The sequence below is a fragment of the Streptopelia decaocto genome (assembly GCF_964273445.1).
Source record: "Streptopelia decaocto genome assembly, chromosome: 3".
NCBI lineage: Eukaryota > Metazoa > Chordata > Aves > Columbiformes > Columbidae > Streptopelia > Streptopelia decaocto.
Window position 1 is genome coordinate 81,999,891 of NC_138656.1, and position 17,595 is coordinate 82,017,485.

At 40.8% G+C, this 17,595-nt stretch overlaps 1 protein-coding gene across 4 annotated transcripts in view; it reads left to right on the top strand.

Moving 5' to 3' along the window:
- The first annotated feature begins 894 nt into the window (after window positions 1-894).
- Window positions 895-17,595, top strand: part of MAP3K7 (mitogen-activated protein kinase kinase kinase 7) — a 51,230-nt gene continuing 34,529 nt past the window's right edge. For 2 of the 4 annotated variants that reach the window (XM_082049718.1, XM_082049719.1), the window contains exons 1-4: window positions 895-1,528; window positions 14,079-14,189; window positions 15,802-15,867; window positions 16,819-16,864. In XM_082049718.1, the coding sequence (XP_081905844.1) occupies window positions 1,439-1,528; window positions 14,079-14,189; window positions 15,802-15,867; window positions 16,819-16,864 (313 nt within the window). In that variant the 5' untranslated portion in view covers window positions 895-1,438. The remainder of the gene's footprint in view (window positions 1,529-14,078; window positions 14,190-15,801; window positions 15,868-16,818; window positions 16,865-17,595) is intronic. The other 2 variants (XM_082049720.1, XM_082049721.1) reach the window with 1 other exon arrangement.

The following is a 17,595-nucleotide window of genomic DNA, read 5'->3' on the forward strand; positions in this document are numbered from 1 at the left end:
ATAGAATTCACACCGCGGGTCACCCTGAATACTCTGCCGGGGAGATTTACCACCAAAACACTGATGTGTTGTTTCAGCCACAAGTGGAAGCAGCCACCAGCTGCTGGAAGAGTGGGATGAGATTCCCATGAGCTGGGGACTGGAGAGGGAGCAGTTAAGGTCTACGTTCATTCCAGAGTCCTATCCCTTTACTGCTATGTGTTTACATCGTTCACTTAATTACTCTCCGCTCCCCAGCTACCCTCCTACACGCATGCTTCCCCTTGAGAAAAAGCCGCTAAACAGCACAAGCCACGCAACGCTGCAATTCTGCCTTCAGAGCGAACGCGTCCCCAGAGGCACGGTCCCCCCACAGATACCTCTTCCCCTTAGGAAATACATAAATACATACATATATATATATATACACACATACATAAGGAAAAGGTACATTCAGCACTCGAGGCGCGCTGCCCCGCACTCGCACGGCGGTAACGCGCGGCGTGCGGCTGCCTCAGCCCGGCCGGGGCCCTCTGTCCCGCCGGCCTCCTACAGAGCAGAGACAGCGTGCGGCCCCGGGGAACAGCCGAGGCCGTGGGGTACGCGGGACCGGGCAGCTGTCTGCGGTCCCGGGAGGACCCCCTGCCTCTGGCCCTCCGGCTCTGGCAAAGACTTGCCGCCAAGACAGCGACGTCCTTCCCGCCCAAGAGCAGCCAGCGCTGCCCGCCACTGCCACGCTCCCCCGGCAGCCACCACCGCCCAGCCCGCTCCTGCCGGCCAAGGCCGCGGCTGCTCCCCCTGGCGGAGGCGGGCGACGGGGCGGGGCGGCGGTGGGCGTGGCGTGGCAGGGGCCGTGGCCGTGGCCCCGCCGCGGCCGCCTGAGGTGGAGCCGCTGCCGGCGCGTTTCCCCTTCCCGCCCCCTCCGTCGGCGCTCCCTCCTCCGCCTGCCCGGCCGGGGCAGCAGGAAGCGGCTCTGATGTCAGCGGCGGCGGCCGCGGCGCGGCTCTGAGCGGCTCCCCCACCCTCGCCGCGGCCCCCTGCCCTGCTGGTGCTGCCGGAGGCGGCCAGTTTAGGCCCCGGGGGTGCCCCCTTCCTTCCACGGGGGACGCGCGGCCGAGGAGGTTCCCAGGCTCCGCAGAGGCCGCGGCCTAGGGCAGTCAGCGCGGCGCTCCGCGGGGGTGCGGGCAGGCGCGGGATGCGGAGCGGCGGCGCTGCCGCCGGCGGGGCCTCCGCCCGTCGCCACTGAGGCCCGCGGCCGCCGCGGATGCGGCCTCGCCCCGCGCGGAGGCCCAGGCGGCGCCTCGGCCAGGCCCTCCCCGACCTGCGCCCGCGAGGAGGGCGGGAGCCGCCGCCTCGCCCCGCGTAGCCCCGGCCGCGGCCCAGGCCCTCGGCTGCCCGGCGCCGAGCCCTCCGCTACCGGCCTGCCCTGGCCTCTACTCCCCCAGGTGAAAGAGGAGGGATGTCCGCTGCCGCCTCCGCTGAAATGATTGAAACCCCCCCGGTCCTCAACTTCGAAGAAATCGACTACAAAGAGATCGAGGTGGAAGAGGTGAGTGAGGGCCCCGCCGCCGGGCGGCCTCCCCCCGCACCCCCCGGGCGCGGCCTGCTGGCGGGCCGGAGGGGCCAGCCTGGCCCCCGCCGTGGCGCCTGCCGCGGCGCTGCCGCCGACGGCCCCCGGGGTTGCCCTCTCCGGCGCCGTCCCCGCTGGCGGAGGGGCCCTGGAGGCTTCCCGGGTGCTTGCGGCTGCCGGGACGCCCCCATACCTACCCGGGGGTTCCCTTCTTCTCTGGATGCTGCAGCGGTTGGCACTGGAGAACAAAGGCGGTGTGGCTGGGAGCGGAGGTGCCAGCTCGCTTGCACCAAACCTGGCACTAAGCGCTCCACTGTGGAGAAGTACAGACTTATTCAGGACTTAAAACTTAAAGTTTTGCCACCCACTTTATTATGGATGGCAAATACAGTTGTCAAATTTTGTCACAAGAGGGAAGTGTTAATTCTGATGTTTCTTTCAGATCTCTGTTTCTGTATGCCCTGTTCTCCTTCTGCCACCTAACTGAACCATTGTGTATATAATCATCATACCAGTGTTAATTGTATGCTAAATTTCAAGCTCTGTCAGCTGTAAGGATGTACATATCTGTTATTATTATTTTTTCTTAACACAGGCTAGTGATGTTGCTCTCATGGGTCTGTAACATTTCATTTGTGACTTGTGTTATCCAGGAAGTGACATTTTAGTTATCATATAACATAGCTGAAAGTAAGTATTTCTATTTTTTCTGTAGAAGTTTAATAGTAAAATTATTGGCTTAAATTCTTTGAGGCTGAAATGAGATGGATAAAGTACAGAATTTCATATGTACTTTTCATCTGTCTGGATTTCCTGTGAAAGTAGGATAGGTGTGATCTAGGATAGTTTATATGCTTTACTAAAGAGCTTAGTAGTATGTGGATAACACAATGTTGTTTAACTCTCAGAATCAGACAAAAATATTGCTGCTGTTGGATTTTTTTTTTCCTTCCTCCCTTGCTAAGGTCTCTACAGGAATGAAGTTGCTTCACGCAGGTCCATACGGAATTTAATGAGGCCAGCTTGTAGAGTGTGGACCTAGAGACTCCTGAAACAATCTTTGTGTTTTTATTCATAGCTTAACATTCTCCAGTAATACATTCTTTTTCTTAAAAAGTTCATGTGGAAGTTAATTTAATTTCGTGTAGTAGCTTTTATAGATATGACAGCCAGTGTTTCATATTTTAACAGGTTTGATAGATACTGACTTGTTCATAATCATTATTATGCTGGGCTCATGTAGCCATAGGAGAGTTCACAGAACATAAAATCTGCAATATTTCCATAGGACACCAGGGCACTTTCTGCTGTATTCAGATAGTGTTGTGGTAACTTTGGCTTTTACCATAGCAGACACTGGAAATTCTCACAAGACGATATCTTCCAAAAGACTGTATTTTCCCCTTTCTATGAATATGGCAAGCATGATGATTTTTGACGCTGTAAGTCTAATAGTTCCTCTTCCCTTTATGCATTTAATTGAAGTGAGACAATTTTATGACATTTGGGAACTGCAAGTATTTTTGTGTTTGATAATACGTGGACATCTTTGCAACACCTACTAATGGACATGCTTTGGGAGAAATGGCTTTTCTCACCCAAAGAAGAAAATCAAAGTTGATAGGAATGTATCCATCATAAAAAAGGTGCCTTGTGATGGCTCACAGAAGTGAGTAGCACTTCTAATATGTTACATATAGCCCTTCAAATTAATAAAATGCTATACAAATCTTTAATCTTCACAACACCCTTGGGAAGGCTGTTAGCAAGGATTGTATCGCCCTTTTGCATGTAGGAAATATGGAGCTGCATGGTGTGTGATTCGTGTAACTAGAATTCATCATTCCAAGGCTTAGCGTTCAGAGCGTGTCGGTGCTCTACGTACTTGCCTAACACCTGTGGAGACAGAACTATATGCACGAAAATGTATGCAGAGATTATACCTAAGCAGCAATTTGTGCTCTATTTAGTGTGATTGTTGCATTATCCTCAAAGTAATATCTCTGTTGGAGATAACAAAACTCATGTGATATAAACAAGGGAGCTCTGTTGAAAGTGTTCTCTTCATGAGAAAATCTGATGGCAGCTGGTGTAGCATTTGGGGTTACGTTCTGTGTACCTGTCCTACTAGAAATTCTTATAGGCAATGAGGAAACCATAGTGCTGAGCACAGTCTGAACATCACTGTATAGAGAAAGAAATAAGATCTACTTTACAATGAGAGAGGTGAATTGGCAACTGTACTTAGACCTTGCTTTTCTCAACTGTGGATGTTGACCTCTTACTCCTGATGCAGTTCCAGCACAAATAGTCAACTTTGCAGTCATAATATTACGTATATCTTTACTGAGGATTTCCTGTGCTCTCACTTCAGTCTCAAGAGTTTTCAAGGATTTTTAAATGGCTGTAAAGACACAAAATGTTCAAATTTTAATATGCTTGGTTTCAAAATAGAGTATCAACAGATCTGCAATGGAAACTCAAATGAGTGCTTATATAATCATAGCTTTGCTGTTGTATTATCAAGGCTGTCTTGTCAGCAGATAGCAGTCCCACTCTGCCACTGGTTTATTAATAGATAGATATTGAAGTTCTGGAATACTTGCAGGCCCTGAGTCCTTGCTAATAAATGTGAGATCTATAAGTGGTCTTTCATTTAGGTTTGGCTCAACTACTGGATAATATCAAGAGTATACTTTTTTTTGTTTTTTAGCTATCGTGCCCATGACTACAATCTAACTGTACCGTAATGTTATTTCCTACCAGTCGAACATGTCTCCAACTTCAAGCTGCATTTTCATTATTTAAAGTGCTTGGATTCAAGTAAAATATAGACATAATTACTATGAATGAGTTGGAGTCAAATCAAAATTGATGTGGTACAGTGTGAGCACCTTTGGAACTACCACAGGTAAAACAACACAAAACTTGGGTTGAACATAAATGTTCCTTCCTTCACCATGCAAATTATTGACTTTGATAATGTATTAGATAGACAAATCATTAGAAAGTGAATAAATAAAACTATAGTATTTATCTGAAAATTTAATATAACTGAAATCAAGGTAACAAAAGCCCGAGAGCCCTATTTTAAAATCTCCTATTTAAATCTAGCCTAAATGCTGCTGTTTCTTCTTCTCAGAGAAGAAACACATCATATCCAAGCAATGAACAGACTTTGGTTTTGAATTGTTCTGGCGACCTGCTCCCTGCCACTCTTTGCTGAAAATCCCCTAGCCCTTCCTCCATCACGTAACCTGATAACAGTCCCATACCTGACCAAACTGCCAACATCTTCCTCACAGGATGCGTATGTGCCTTGGATTGCACAGCCAAAGGATGCATGTCTGGTCACGCATGATGTGGCCCTGCCCAGTCTCTGGCTGATGTTGCCAGGTTGAAAATCATTGCCATATTTGTGGAGTTGCAAGTTACTTTTGAACAGTCTAAGAGCGTAAATTCTTTGAAAACTGTTGTTTAACAATCAGCTGAAACACTGTGTCATACCCTGGAGTTTATTTTTAAGAATCTATGTGGGCAACAGTAATAAATTCTGAGGAGACTTAGGGTAATGTTTTCTTTTAGGTGAACAGGTAAGCTTTCTAAATATTTATTTTAGAAAACCTACTTAAGGTGGCAGCAACTAAGGATCTGCAATTTATGGCATGTTCACCTACCTTAGACATTTTTGAAACAGTTGAATAATTTCATTAACTGCCTGAGAAGTGTGCTGAGAACTACGTGTTTTCTTTGCAATTATAGTGCAGAACAGTTCAGAGACAAGAGAATGAGAAATACAGTATGACAACTGGGTTTTGCTCCGCTATATTGTAGTTAACTTTTTGAAAATTAACGAGACGCGGTAACCGATTATGTCCATTACACTACATGGTAAAGCGGATTTATGTAAACTACTGCAGAACATGGTAGTGTTAATACCTCCATGTATAAGACATCGTAGTTTTTATGTCTTGGGGGATTGTGTCCAGTTGTGGAATACCCATTCTAAAATCATGCAAAATTGGGAGGTGTTTGGATGAGAACCACAGGTATGACTTAAGATCTGAACAATATTCTTTGATACCTGATGTGAGTACAAAAGGCTTAGTTCTCAAGAGCTGAGGGTGGTAGTTAGGAATCCATTTGAAGTCAGTTGCATCTTCAATTTCTCAGCCTTTTTCAGAAAGTGAGCCTTCAAGGTGCAAAATTTGGCATCTAGAAGCAAAGGTGAAAAACATGTTGAAAACATAAACCAGAATTTCTGTGATTTCACTCTAAACACATTTCTGATTTAATTCAAATTACTATTTTAATTTGTTTAGTTATGCTAGTGGAAGACTATCTTCATTCATCCGCATAAGAAAATAGCTGAAGTATCAGCTGGAGTGTTAATTTATAGCAGAAGTTACATAATGCTGATTTCATGTGGATGAAATTTAGTGTGCAGTAAGTGTTAGAAAATGGCTAATAAACTAATTAAACTGCCTTTACACTTATTTCTACACATGCAGATTTATTGAATGAATCAATTTGTGTCCTGTAAAATAAACTTGGATTTTACTCTCAGAAATAATACATGGGAAAGAAACCTCACAGCCTCTTCTATTCCAGTGATGAAAGCAAGATGTGTATTTATGAGAGAATAATAAAGTTCCATGTCTAATGCAGCAGCTAAGGTCACAACTGCATGACAGTGTAAGCACTATCAGAAATTGGGTTGGAGGGAAGGCCTTTCCCTAGGAAAAAAACTAAAACAACAGAACACCCTTCACATGTCCCTTATTTATCCCACCCAGTATATTCTAGCAGTACCTTACTGCCTGCAGAATGGTTGTTTTTTCCAAAGACCAGTAATTTTAGACTGCATAGCCCAACAAGCCCAACTCATGTTGTAGTCTTTCACACTGAGTGCCTCATTACCCAGCATTTTGTGCCTAAAACTAGAATCTCCTGTCTGGGCTGCTGTAACAGAACAAATTGATTCATATTAGAACATCAGACAAGTGTTTTGTTAATGGTTTTAAATTACTAGTCATTAAAGAGTTCTCAAGAGTTCACTTCTTGAGACAGATCTGTAAAAGTCTATCAGTATGTAAAAAGCTGGAGTGAAAGCGTAACCTGATAAACTGTTATCTTTGCTTGAGATGCATGCGTTTCTTGGAATGACTGAGCTATCGAAATGCAAAAAGTGTTGGTTGTGTCTTCAGAGCAAAAGAAGAATTTCTGGAAATACGCATAGTTTTAGGAACATATATGATGGTACTTTGATTCTTCATAAATTTGTTCTGGGAAAGTTGAAAAAGAGAATGATTTCTTAAAACACAACTAAATTCAGACAGCCGAGTCCCTAAATAATAGCTGTTCAATGTTGTGCAGCTCTAACAGATGATGTCCTAAATATGGACCAACTGCATTAGTTTCTGGCAATGTATATTTATTGAGAATATAAATTGATTTTTAATAACCAAATTTTTCATTAAGAAATATTTTTTCTTATGGTGTTTTGTGTAACTTTAATTGAAAACTGAAACTTGGAAACTAAATCTAAACTAAATCTAAACTAAATTGCTTAGTTTACTTAGAATTAGTGTGGTTCTGTACAGGGTTTTTTTGGGGGGGGAGTGGGCAGGGAGAGAGGTTTGGAATTTTTTTTTTGCTGCCCTATGAATCCCAGAAAGGGAAAATAACATTTAGAATTTCGTTGGGCACTAATAGAAATAAACTTAACCAGTCAAAGAATGTAGCTGTAAGAATTGGCATATCTGAACTACTTTTGAAAAGTACTGCTAGGGTATTGGCCACAGTCATTTGAGGCATGGGGCTGATTTGCTTCAACCTGCTTAATAAAGCATAGCACACACACAGGAACCAAAGTGGGAATTTGAGACTGGTTGAATGAATGATAGAAAATGTAGGCATGTATTTTAGGGGCTGTATACTGCTGTCTGTGTGGAAGCATGGACTTTTTGTGGTGTTTGTTTTGTTTTTTTTTTTTTAATTGCTTGTCTTACTTCCCAAAATCGTAAACAAACATGTCATGTACATACTGCAAATTATGAAGACAATTCTCCAAAGAACACTGCATCTGCTACCCAGGGAGCTATTATGTTTTATTGCTGTCTTATATATCCAGCAAGGTTTTTTTAGAAAGAAAAGCACTAAGTATCCAGCATGCAGAGCTAACTAATGTGGAAACCTCATGGGTAGAGAGGAAAATTTGTTATCTTTGTATTTTTGAGTGAATGAAAAAAAATCTGTGCAGTTAATGCAAAACTGAAATTAATTCTCCTGTAGTTTTGACATTTGATAGGGGAATAAGGTACATCTGAATAAACGGAGATGCATTTTTCTTGTTTTACTTTGGGGGGAAAAATTATTGGTCATATATATCCCTTATGAGAAAATGCATCCTTGAGGGCTTAACATATCTGCAGTCTCTATTTCCTGCATGATTTCTGGTCTACATACTTACCAGTCAGTATAGTCTACATACTTACAAGTCAGTATCATGTATCTTTGTTTATGTAGAGCATCTGATACTATTTGTACACAGAGGCAATGTTTGTTCCAGGGCTCTTGTATGGTTCATATTCTTTAAATAAGACTCTAAATACATTATCTGGAAAACATGCAGATGCCACTGTCTTTTGCCATGTCATTTTGTCACACAGTAAAACAGTTTTTTACTGGTTGGAATTTTATAGGGAGAAGAATAAATGTGTATATACTTCTTAATCTTTAAAGCTCTTTAGGCATTTCTGCAAGTTTAAAATGTGTCTGTGCTGTGTACTATCTGAGTGATACTCCACAAACTTATTTCTATTTTGTGGTAAAGTAGAAGCCCTCGTGTTCTATTTCTAAACATGTCATCTGCCCTATATTTCTCTTTTTTCTTCTAGAAGATATTTAGATAGCCAAAATCTTTTACCAAAAGAATGTGTTTATTTTTAGATCATTTTCCAAACATGCAGTGCTACAGATCAACTGCTGTTTATTGATTTGTTGTGTCAATAATTCCATTAACTGTGCTTCATATAATTCAGAATATGCACTACTGCCCAAACATATGGTGTGGCACCAACAGCAGGGGACAAGAAGGAATGAGCGTGAAGAAACTAAAGTTCAGGCAGTGCCTCCCTCCTGTGCTATTAAGTTACTTAGTTCCAGCACACGGTGCTGAAAGAAACTACGTAGTGTTTAAACTATTCTGACAAATTGTAAGACTCACTTCTTTAAAGAATAATTTCAGTGAAAACTTAAAGGAAGAAAATTAAATGTAAGTGGAATCTACTACGAAAACTCCGTTCTGTCAATTATAAAGGATGTTTTTACAATGAGTAAGATATTTTTTCCAGATTAAGTAGGAAAGACATACTGGGCTTTCACATATGGTAAACTTCAAGTTTGTATCGGATCCGTTGTTGTTTCTGACAGTTGGTGCTTTCGTATGCTGTCCAAGAGGCTGAGCTGCTCTTCTCTGTTTTCCCTGTATCCTAGGTAAATAGCCAGTGCATTCATGTCCTCTTCTCAAGTTCAACCCTCTGCCTAAGCAGGCACCAAGTCACCGATAAACTGTTATGAAACCTTGACTGCATAGTCATTTATCAAACTCTTTTCACCAGCCATCAAATTTGTGTATCTGATGGTCACTCACAGCTTTCTATTACATAATTAAGATTTAGATTGCCTGGTAAAACTCTTCCTGTTGGTACCTGACACCGATTTTTAGATTTTTAATTTTTTTTTAGTCATCTTAAAGTGCATCTGTTTCTTAGAATTTGTTCTACTTTTCAAGTAGAGCCCAAGTATTGTGACATTCATGGCACAATGTAAAACGTCACACTGGTGGTGCACTCGTTTATGTTAGTTTCTCCATTGAATAGAAATGTTATTTAAAAATGGAAAAATTGACAAATAATGGTTTCTCTAGTATGTGAACTGGAAATACCTGTGCCAATTCTTGGTATTAAACTTGCAAATAGTCATGGATTTATCTTCAGGGGAACAGTATGCAGTTGTATTGGCTTATGGGTTGAATATGACCATGTGGAATGAAATGCAAGAAACTGTTGGGGTTTCTTTTTTTTGGTTCTACATGTAATTTTATTTTTATATACATGCGAAAACTAAATATATGTAGTATATATTGCATATATATGCCCTCCAAAGGGGCCTGGATAAACTTGAGAAGTGGGCCCATGAGAAACTCATGAGGTTCAACAAGGCCAAGTGCAAGGTCCTGCACCTGGGCTGGGGCAACTCCCAGTATCAATACAGGCTGGGGGATGAAGGGATTGAGAGTAGCCCTGTGGAGAAGGACTTGGGGGTACTGGTGGATGAAAGATTGGACATGAGCCAGCAGTGTGCCTTTGCAGCCCAGAAGGCAAATCATATCTTGGGCTGCATCAAAAGAGCGTGGCCAGCAGGTCAAGGGAGGTGATTCTGCCCCTCTGCTCTGGTGAGACCCCACCTGGAGCCCTGCATTCAGCTCTAGAGCCCTCAGTAGAGGAAAGACATGGACCTGTTGGAGAGGGTCCAAAGGAGGCCACAAAAATCATCAGAGTGCTGGAACACCTCTGCTGTGAGGACAGGCTGAGAGAGTTGGAGTGTTCAGCCTGGTGAAGAGAAGGCTCTGGGGAGACCTTATTGTGGCCTTTCAGCACTTAAAAGGGTGACAGATTTTTTAGAAGGGCCTGTCGCAGTAGGACGAAGGGTAATGGTTTTAAATTACAATGGGAGATTCAGGCTAGACATGAAGAAGAATTTTTTTTACAAGGTTGTTGGTGAAACACTGGCCCAGGTTGCCCAGAGAGGTGGTAGATGCCCCATTCCTGGAAACATTCAAGGCCAGGCTGGACGGGGCTCTGAGCAACCTGATCTAGTTGAAGATGTCCCTGCTCATTGCAGGGGGGGTCAGACTTGATGACCTTTGAAGGTCCCTTCCAACCCAAACTGTTTTATGATAAGCATAATATTAAAATTATACCTGTAATACATATAATAAATTTGTACGTATGGGCATATACAAGTCTTTTCAGCAAGGAAGGATATGAGTATCCAAAAAAAGTAAGCACAATCCACCAGAAACTGTTGTGAATTATTAAATCAAATTGCTTCATTTTATTGGATGTATCTGAGATGTATCTTTTAACTGATCTATATGCACTGTTTTCAAATAGCAACTTATTTTCTGTGTCACTGGATTAAATGTAACAGCCGTGGTCAAAAAACATGGAAGAATGTGAGAAAAGGTACAGTGAGAAAAGGAGCATTCTAAAAGGAGTCTCAGTCTTGTGCCATAAGGCCAATTGTATCCACCTAGGAAAAATTATACGTGCATCTCCTTTTCCCAAAGTGGAAGGAAGCATTCTTCCCAGTTACTTGACCAGTTTGGGTTCTTCCATATCATAAGGGAGCACCAGACCTTGAATTGCTGTTGCCAGTGCAGTTCATCCTGCCAGAGTTGCTCTGTGACATCCTTCTCTCCTTAACTATCTGTCCTTAGTACTTCTCAGGTGAGAAAAGACTGATCTCTGAGTTACGTGACAGTGGGCAATTTCCATGTGTTCAGTAAATCAGTAGTTGTGACATGCAGACTTATGGCACACACGCAGTCTAATGAGATTTTTCTTAAATTGGAGGTCTGGTCATGTACCGTGCAAGGTGGGTAGAGGGGCTGTTATGGACAACTCTTGTGCCAGTAGAAGAGGCTGAGGTCTTGCCAACCCCAATAAATTGGGCAATTTTATTCAAAATGTGGTCTGAGAGAGGAGAAAATATCAAGGGAGACTGTTTGGGACTTTTAGGTCTTCTGGTGACTCACTGTTTCCAGTTTGTTTATGTGTACTATTTTAGTAGACTGCTTGACTATCATTCATATAGCTTGGTGTTTCCAGTCTCAGTTGTGGACTGCAAGAAAATAGCTGATGTGTGATATATGAAGAGTCCCTATATGGTAGCTATGGAAGGAGGTTACAATCCAGAGGTCCCTTTATAGGGTCTGTGAACCACTGTTGTGGAGGGTGAGAAGCCAGGAGACCCTGAAAGGCTAAGAGCAAAATGAGAGAAAGAAAATGCTTCTTTGTGTGTATTAAGGAAACCAGAAGAGGAAAATGCCATTGATCACCATTCTTGGGCAGTCATCTCTCACAGCCATATGTAACCTTACAAAAATAGTAAGCATACTTCTCCTTTCCTCATTTTTCTTAATGCAAAATCTTGATTTTTTTTTTTCATTTATATTTTTCCCCTCTTCAAATTGTGCCTTTGATTGCAGACTCGCTCATATTCAACATTAATGTTTAACAGGTCTTGAGCTGTGCACCTGCAGCCTTATCTACCCCATTCTCAGGGGAAATCAGCTTCAATATTTATTTATTTATTCAGAAAGCATGTAGAGAGAACCTAACCCAAGCGTGGTTTACATACATGGTAGTCAGTTTGCTTTGACATGGAGCCTTGACAAGTACAGTCTGGTGCTTGTACATTCCTGGCTACTGAGTTGCCTTCTCCAGATTAGCACTCTTAATTTACATTCCAGATTATTACTATACTGGGGGGCATCTCAAAAAACAAAGAGGTAAATTTATTAAAATCATTTCCTCAAAGTATGAGCATTCAGGCAGCAGGCAGTTCACGTTGTTTCAGCACTGGGAATGTGTGGTTATATACTGATCTACAAATCTCACTTTTAAGAAACCATCCCAGTAAGGAGTGAATTCACTAGTGAACTTAAAATTAATTATATTGTATCTCTATATTTTAATTTTGACTATTCCTTCCTCCCTTTCTATCCCTAGCCCCCCCCTTCTAAGAATATTTTCCTTCTTTATTGGATAAAGTCATAAATAACTGTGATTTTCTGGTGAAGAGCTTTGTAATTTTGGAAGGTGCGGTTTTCTATCCAAAATAATATTCATATTGTGTGCATTACCCATATAAGGAAGAGAGTAAAATTAAATTCTGCCATAATAAACTGCTGTGATAATCACATTTGTAAATGCTTTCAGTCCATTCTCTCCCTACTTTTCTTCCTTTCCCTTCTCATTCACCTCCCAAAAAAGTGTTTATTTCGTTAGAAGCATCTGTGGTGTTCTTCAGGATACATTACTTGAAATGAAGGACTAAGAACATGAGCACAGAATGCCATTAAAGCCAACAGTGAAGAAAAGCTGCTAGGGCCAAGTACAGAATGTGAGACCAGCCCACTTAGCTCCTTGCCCGTTTCTTGCCCCCCACCTCATCCTTGTCATCTGCCCTGCCTTGCATTTTTTGAAGTTGGAGGAACTCCTGTCCTTTAGCTTTTGTGCCTTTGTGTACCCTTCATTCCCTCCTCTTCTTTCCACCTTTCTTTGGGCCATATGTGTAACAACTTGCTTGTCTGTGGTTTCCTGTAGCAGCTGGAGTCACTGTTTTGGTGACCCTCTAGTTTCAACTTTACATTGCATATGCATGTTTTGTTGTTATTTCTGTATGTTGCCATTTTTCCCCTGAAGAGCACAAAAGAAGTGAAATTTTCATTTACCATAATGTATAGCTCACCAGTAACTGAACGTGATCTCGTAGAAAAAGGACACTTCTCTCTAACCTGCTTTCGTTTTCATGCTTTGTTTCAAAGAACTTCTCCAAATAATAATGGTGTTAGAGCTTCTTTACAGCAAATGTTAAAGGATTCGTGAATAATATACTCTGCAGAAGCTGCCACGACTGCTTTTGTGAAGTTACAGTGAAGACTTATGACTCTTATCTAGTTTTGTATATTTTTAGGCAATGTTAATTCCAAGTAAACTAGAAAGCAGACTTCAACAAATAGAGAAAGCATAGTTTGTACAGCTGCTGTGTTTGTTTAGAGGAGTCTCAGGAGAGTTTACCGTTCTCACACTATTGAGGCATCTGTAAGAAGATGAAAGGATAACTTGGAGCACATTGAATACCTTATCCAGGCTTCAGCATAGGCCTGTGCAATTGTTTGCATATGCATGTGCATTTCAGAAGTTTGAATTCGTGTTACTAGCAAGCATAAATGAATACAACAGATAGATATAATTTCACTGGTCATATCTGGATACATTCAGAACCCGCCTAGATGCGTTCCTGTGCGATCCACTCTAGGTGAACCTGCTTTAGCCAGGGGGGTTGGACTAGATGATCTTCAGAGTTCCCTTCTAACCCCAGCCAGTCTGTGATTCTGTGATCTATAAAAATAAATTTGCCATCTTTCCTCTAATTTTCTTCTGAGTTAAGAAGAAAATAGTTAAGATCACATTTTTCCAAAATACTATTACTGCATGTTAATAATAAAAAGTTTTGTATGTGTTTTTTCCAATTCTTCTGTAAATGATCTCTGGAGGAAGCTTAGCTAAGCACCTGTTGTGCTTTTATGGCATAATATTAAATTGCTTCTGCAAAATTCAATTATTTGTGTCTTCAGTTTTCTAAGTTAAATTTCTTTTTTTGTTTGCGAAGTTCTGCCCAGCGAACGAATCCACTTCAAGTTTTAACTCATGTGTTTTGTATTGTCTTGTTCTAGGTTGTTGGAAGAGGAGCCTTTGGTGTGGTCTGCAAGGCAAAATGGCGAGCTAAAGATGTAGCCATTAAACAAATAGAAAGTGAATCTGAAAGAAAAGCCTTCATTGTAGAGGTACAGTAAGTTTTCTGGAAAACATGGGGTTTGGTAGAGATTGTTCATGAGTGCATTTAGTGTACTGACAGCTGTGTCTGTATTACGAGGTAAATGCAGCTTGTGGTACCCAGTACAGGTCTGGACCCCTTGTCATGCGGAACAGAACACCTGTCAGAGCACACAGTAGCGCCATTAGTTTACTTCCCATGAAAACTGGAAGACAAGGAGGGAGAGAGGAGGGCACACAGGTCAGGGAAAAACCAGTTCCTGGATTCTGTCCTGATGTCTAGTCAGTGCACAGCGGAAATATCCATTGGAATCCTGGAGCCAATTAACGCTCCAGGGGCTCCAGCGTAGCTTCTTCACACCATCAGATCCATGCTTGAAACAGTTGCTTAGTTTTTTCAGTAGTTCAAATAATTGCATGTAAGAAAAAAAGAATGAAAGTTTATTAATATGTGTAAATCACTTAAGGGCAATCACTCCATTCAGTGTCTACTTCTTCAGAAAGATCTTGAGTAGTTCAGAAACACTGATAAACTTTCCGAGATACACAACATTTTGTAGAATCAAAAGTTAGACATGTAGTTTAAGTGAGATACATTATGACATGCTGCTTAGTATTTAGTCAGTAGGAATCTAGGATGTTAAAGATATACCAGATATGTTAAAAATAAATCCGCATAATTTTGGAACTAAAAATGTAACACACTGAAGGGTTAAAGGAAGCATATTTGTATTATAATAGGCCTCTCTATATAAATATCTATATATAGTTTATTACTGTGGAAAGTTCTTAATGTTACTACTTTGAGTCTAATTTAATACTGCGTACATCTGATCAGACTCTTTAGAATTTTTGTATTTGAAAGAGGTCTGAGAAAATAATCCCAGAAATACTTCAGTAGTTACTGAGATTCAGGAAAGTATCAGTTGTAATAACTCCGTTCTGTTTTTTCAGAACTTCTGAAGTTTATAGAAAAACTAACATTAGCTCCCTAGATGATGAACAGCATAAACTGCTTCAGAAGTCTGTGTAAAGGGAAAAAAAAATCCTTTTTTACTTCTACTACCTCCCAGTAAAGAAAAATTTCAGTGCAAAATACTCTGATTGTCATAGTATAATCAGCAGTAGGTTCTTGGAACTATGTTACATGGCTTCTTTTATAGGGTCGTGAGTAGTTTGGTTTGTTTTTTTGTTTTGTTTTGTTTTTAGAACAGTAGTTATCTACATTGTGAATAAAGCCATTATGATTCAGATTGTTTATGTAGTCAGACAATAGGGATGCCAAAACTGGAGGCTCTAGGAAGAGCACCAGACCTGTAGAGGTCATAGTTGCACAGTGCTTATGACTTGGGTGATTTTACAACACCATGAAAAAAAATACATTCTTTAAATTTAATTTCATTAAAATTTATTTTAAATACAACTCCAGTTAGACACGAACCTAATTACATAAATTAAAATGCACACAGGGACATCAGTCTTACAATTCCTAAAGTCACCACCTAACATTACACAGATGTATAGAAGTGTAATTGCTGTTGTGGTGTATGAATTATAGATGTGAAAAGAAAGCATGAGCCCTTTTTTTCTGTGGTTTGAAATAAAGTGTGATTTGTTTTGCAGCTTCGACAACTGTCACGAGTAAACCATCCCAACATTGTCAAGTTATATGGAGCCTGTCTAAACCCAGTAAGTTACAGCTTTATCAGGACCACAAAAGGTGACTAGCTTAACATGTGCAAGCACCAATGCACAAAGTGTGTATTTTATATACAAAAATGTATATTTTATATTGATTTTGTATGTTGTAACCATAATAAGAAAGTATACAGATATGTAGGTCGGTTGATATTTTCAGGTTTGGGGGTGTTTTTTGTTTGGTTTTGGTGTGGTTTGGGTTTTTTGTTTGGTTTTGGTTTGGGTTTTTTTGTTATCCCCTATGAGAAATAAATTCAAGAAAACCACAAAGCTATTTCTAAATGCCTATTATACTTCAGTTTGCCAGAGTGGCATCTGGTGCATTACGTATATAGTGTCATTCATATCTACGGTCGTATTAATTGCAAATCAGAAGAATGAAAAGAAAATACATTAGCAACACATGATTCACAGCTTGTAAATCAGTTCCTATTCTCACATGCAATTTTCTGGATAAGTAAATCCTTTCTGCCACAGCTGCGAACAGTCCCACAAATTCTCAAATCAGAAAAGCAAGTATCATTGACAGGACAGACATATCCTTAGCTAATTCCAATATCGGCTATTTAATTGGTTAAAATAATGCTGCATACTAGTGAAATTATTTTGACATGGTATTTTACATTTTTTATAAGTCACTTAAAAAAAAAGTAAAGGCACGTGAATTGCAGTTTGAAGACAGCATTTGCTTTTCAAGATTGTGGGGGGAGGTAGGTCATTCTCTTTTTACTAACTTACAGAGGGAACTAAGTATGAAACTGATTTTTGGTGTTAATTCTTAAAAATACACCATTCGAATTAAGTCTTCATAGATTTTCCATTAGCTTAGGTACAGAGACTTTGCAGTTCCTCTCAAAGAACTTTCCTTTCAGTTTACAAAAGCTATTTTTGGCCCCTACATTTAAAACATCCCTATTTTTTTGTCCCCTCCCTCCCCCAAAGGTGTGTCTTGTTATGGAGTATGCTGAAGGAGGTTCCCTGTACAATGGTGAGTATCATTTCAACACAGCGTCTTTCTGGAGGTAAAGTGTTAGAGAAAATATGGTCTAATATATAACTATAGGTCCACACCTGAAAGGAAGTTGTAGGATGGAGGGTGTTGGTCTGTTCTTCCAAGTAGCAAGTGATAGGACAAGAGGAAATGGCCTCCAGTTGCACCAGGGGAGGTTTAGATTGGATATTAGGAAACATTTCTTCACGGAAAGGCTTGTCAGGCGTTGGAACAGGCTGCCCAGGGAAGTGATGGAGTCACCATCCCTGAAGGTGTTTAAAAGACGTGTAGATGAGGTTCTAAGTGACATGGTTTAGTGCCAGAGTTAGGTTAATGGTTGGATTCCATGATCTTGAGGGTCTTTTCCAACCAAAATGGTTCTGATTTGAAGTTCTTTCATACATATCTCCATGCTTTGAGATACACAGAAGTCACCTGGACAAAAAGAATTTTAAGGAGAAAGGAGTATACTTTTAAAAAAACACTTTTCAGTCGACTGGTTTGTTTCTTTATATTAGTTTCTTATATTTTATACCAGTCATCTAAGGTTTTCTAGTGGAACATCTGAAAAGATTCTCCCTTAACTTGTAAAATCCCTGAACATTTTGTTTAAGGATCTATTCCCTAACACTTTGTTTAACATAGACCTGAGCAGGGCTAGCTGAGGACAAGCAACACCTTTCATATTGAATTTTAATATTTAAAATTATGAAAAGCATGCTAAAAAT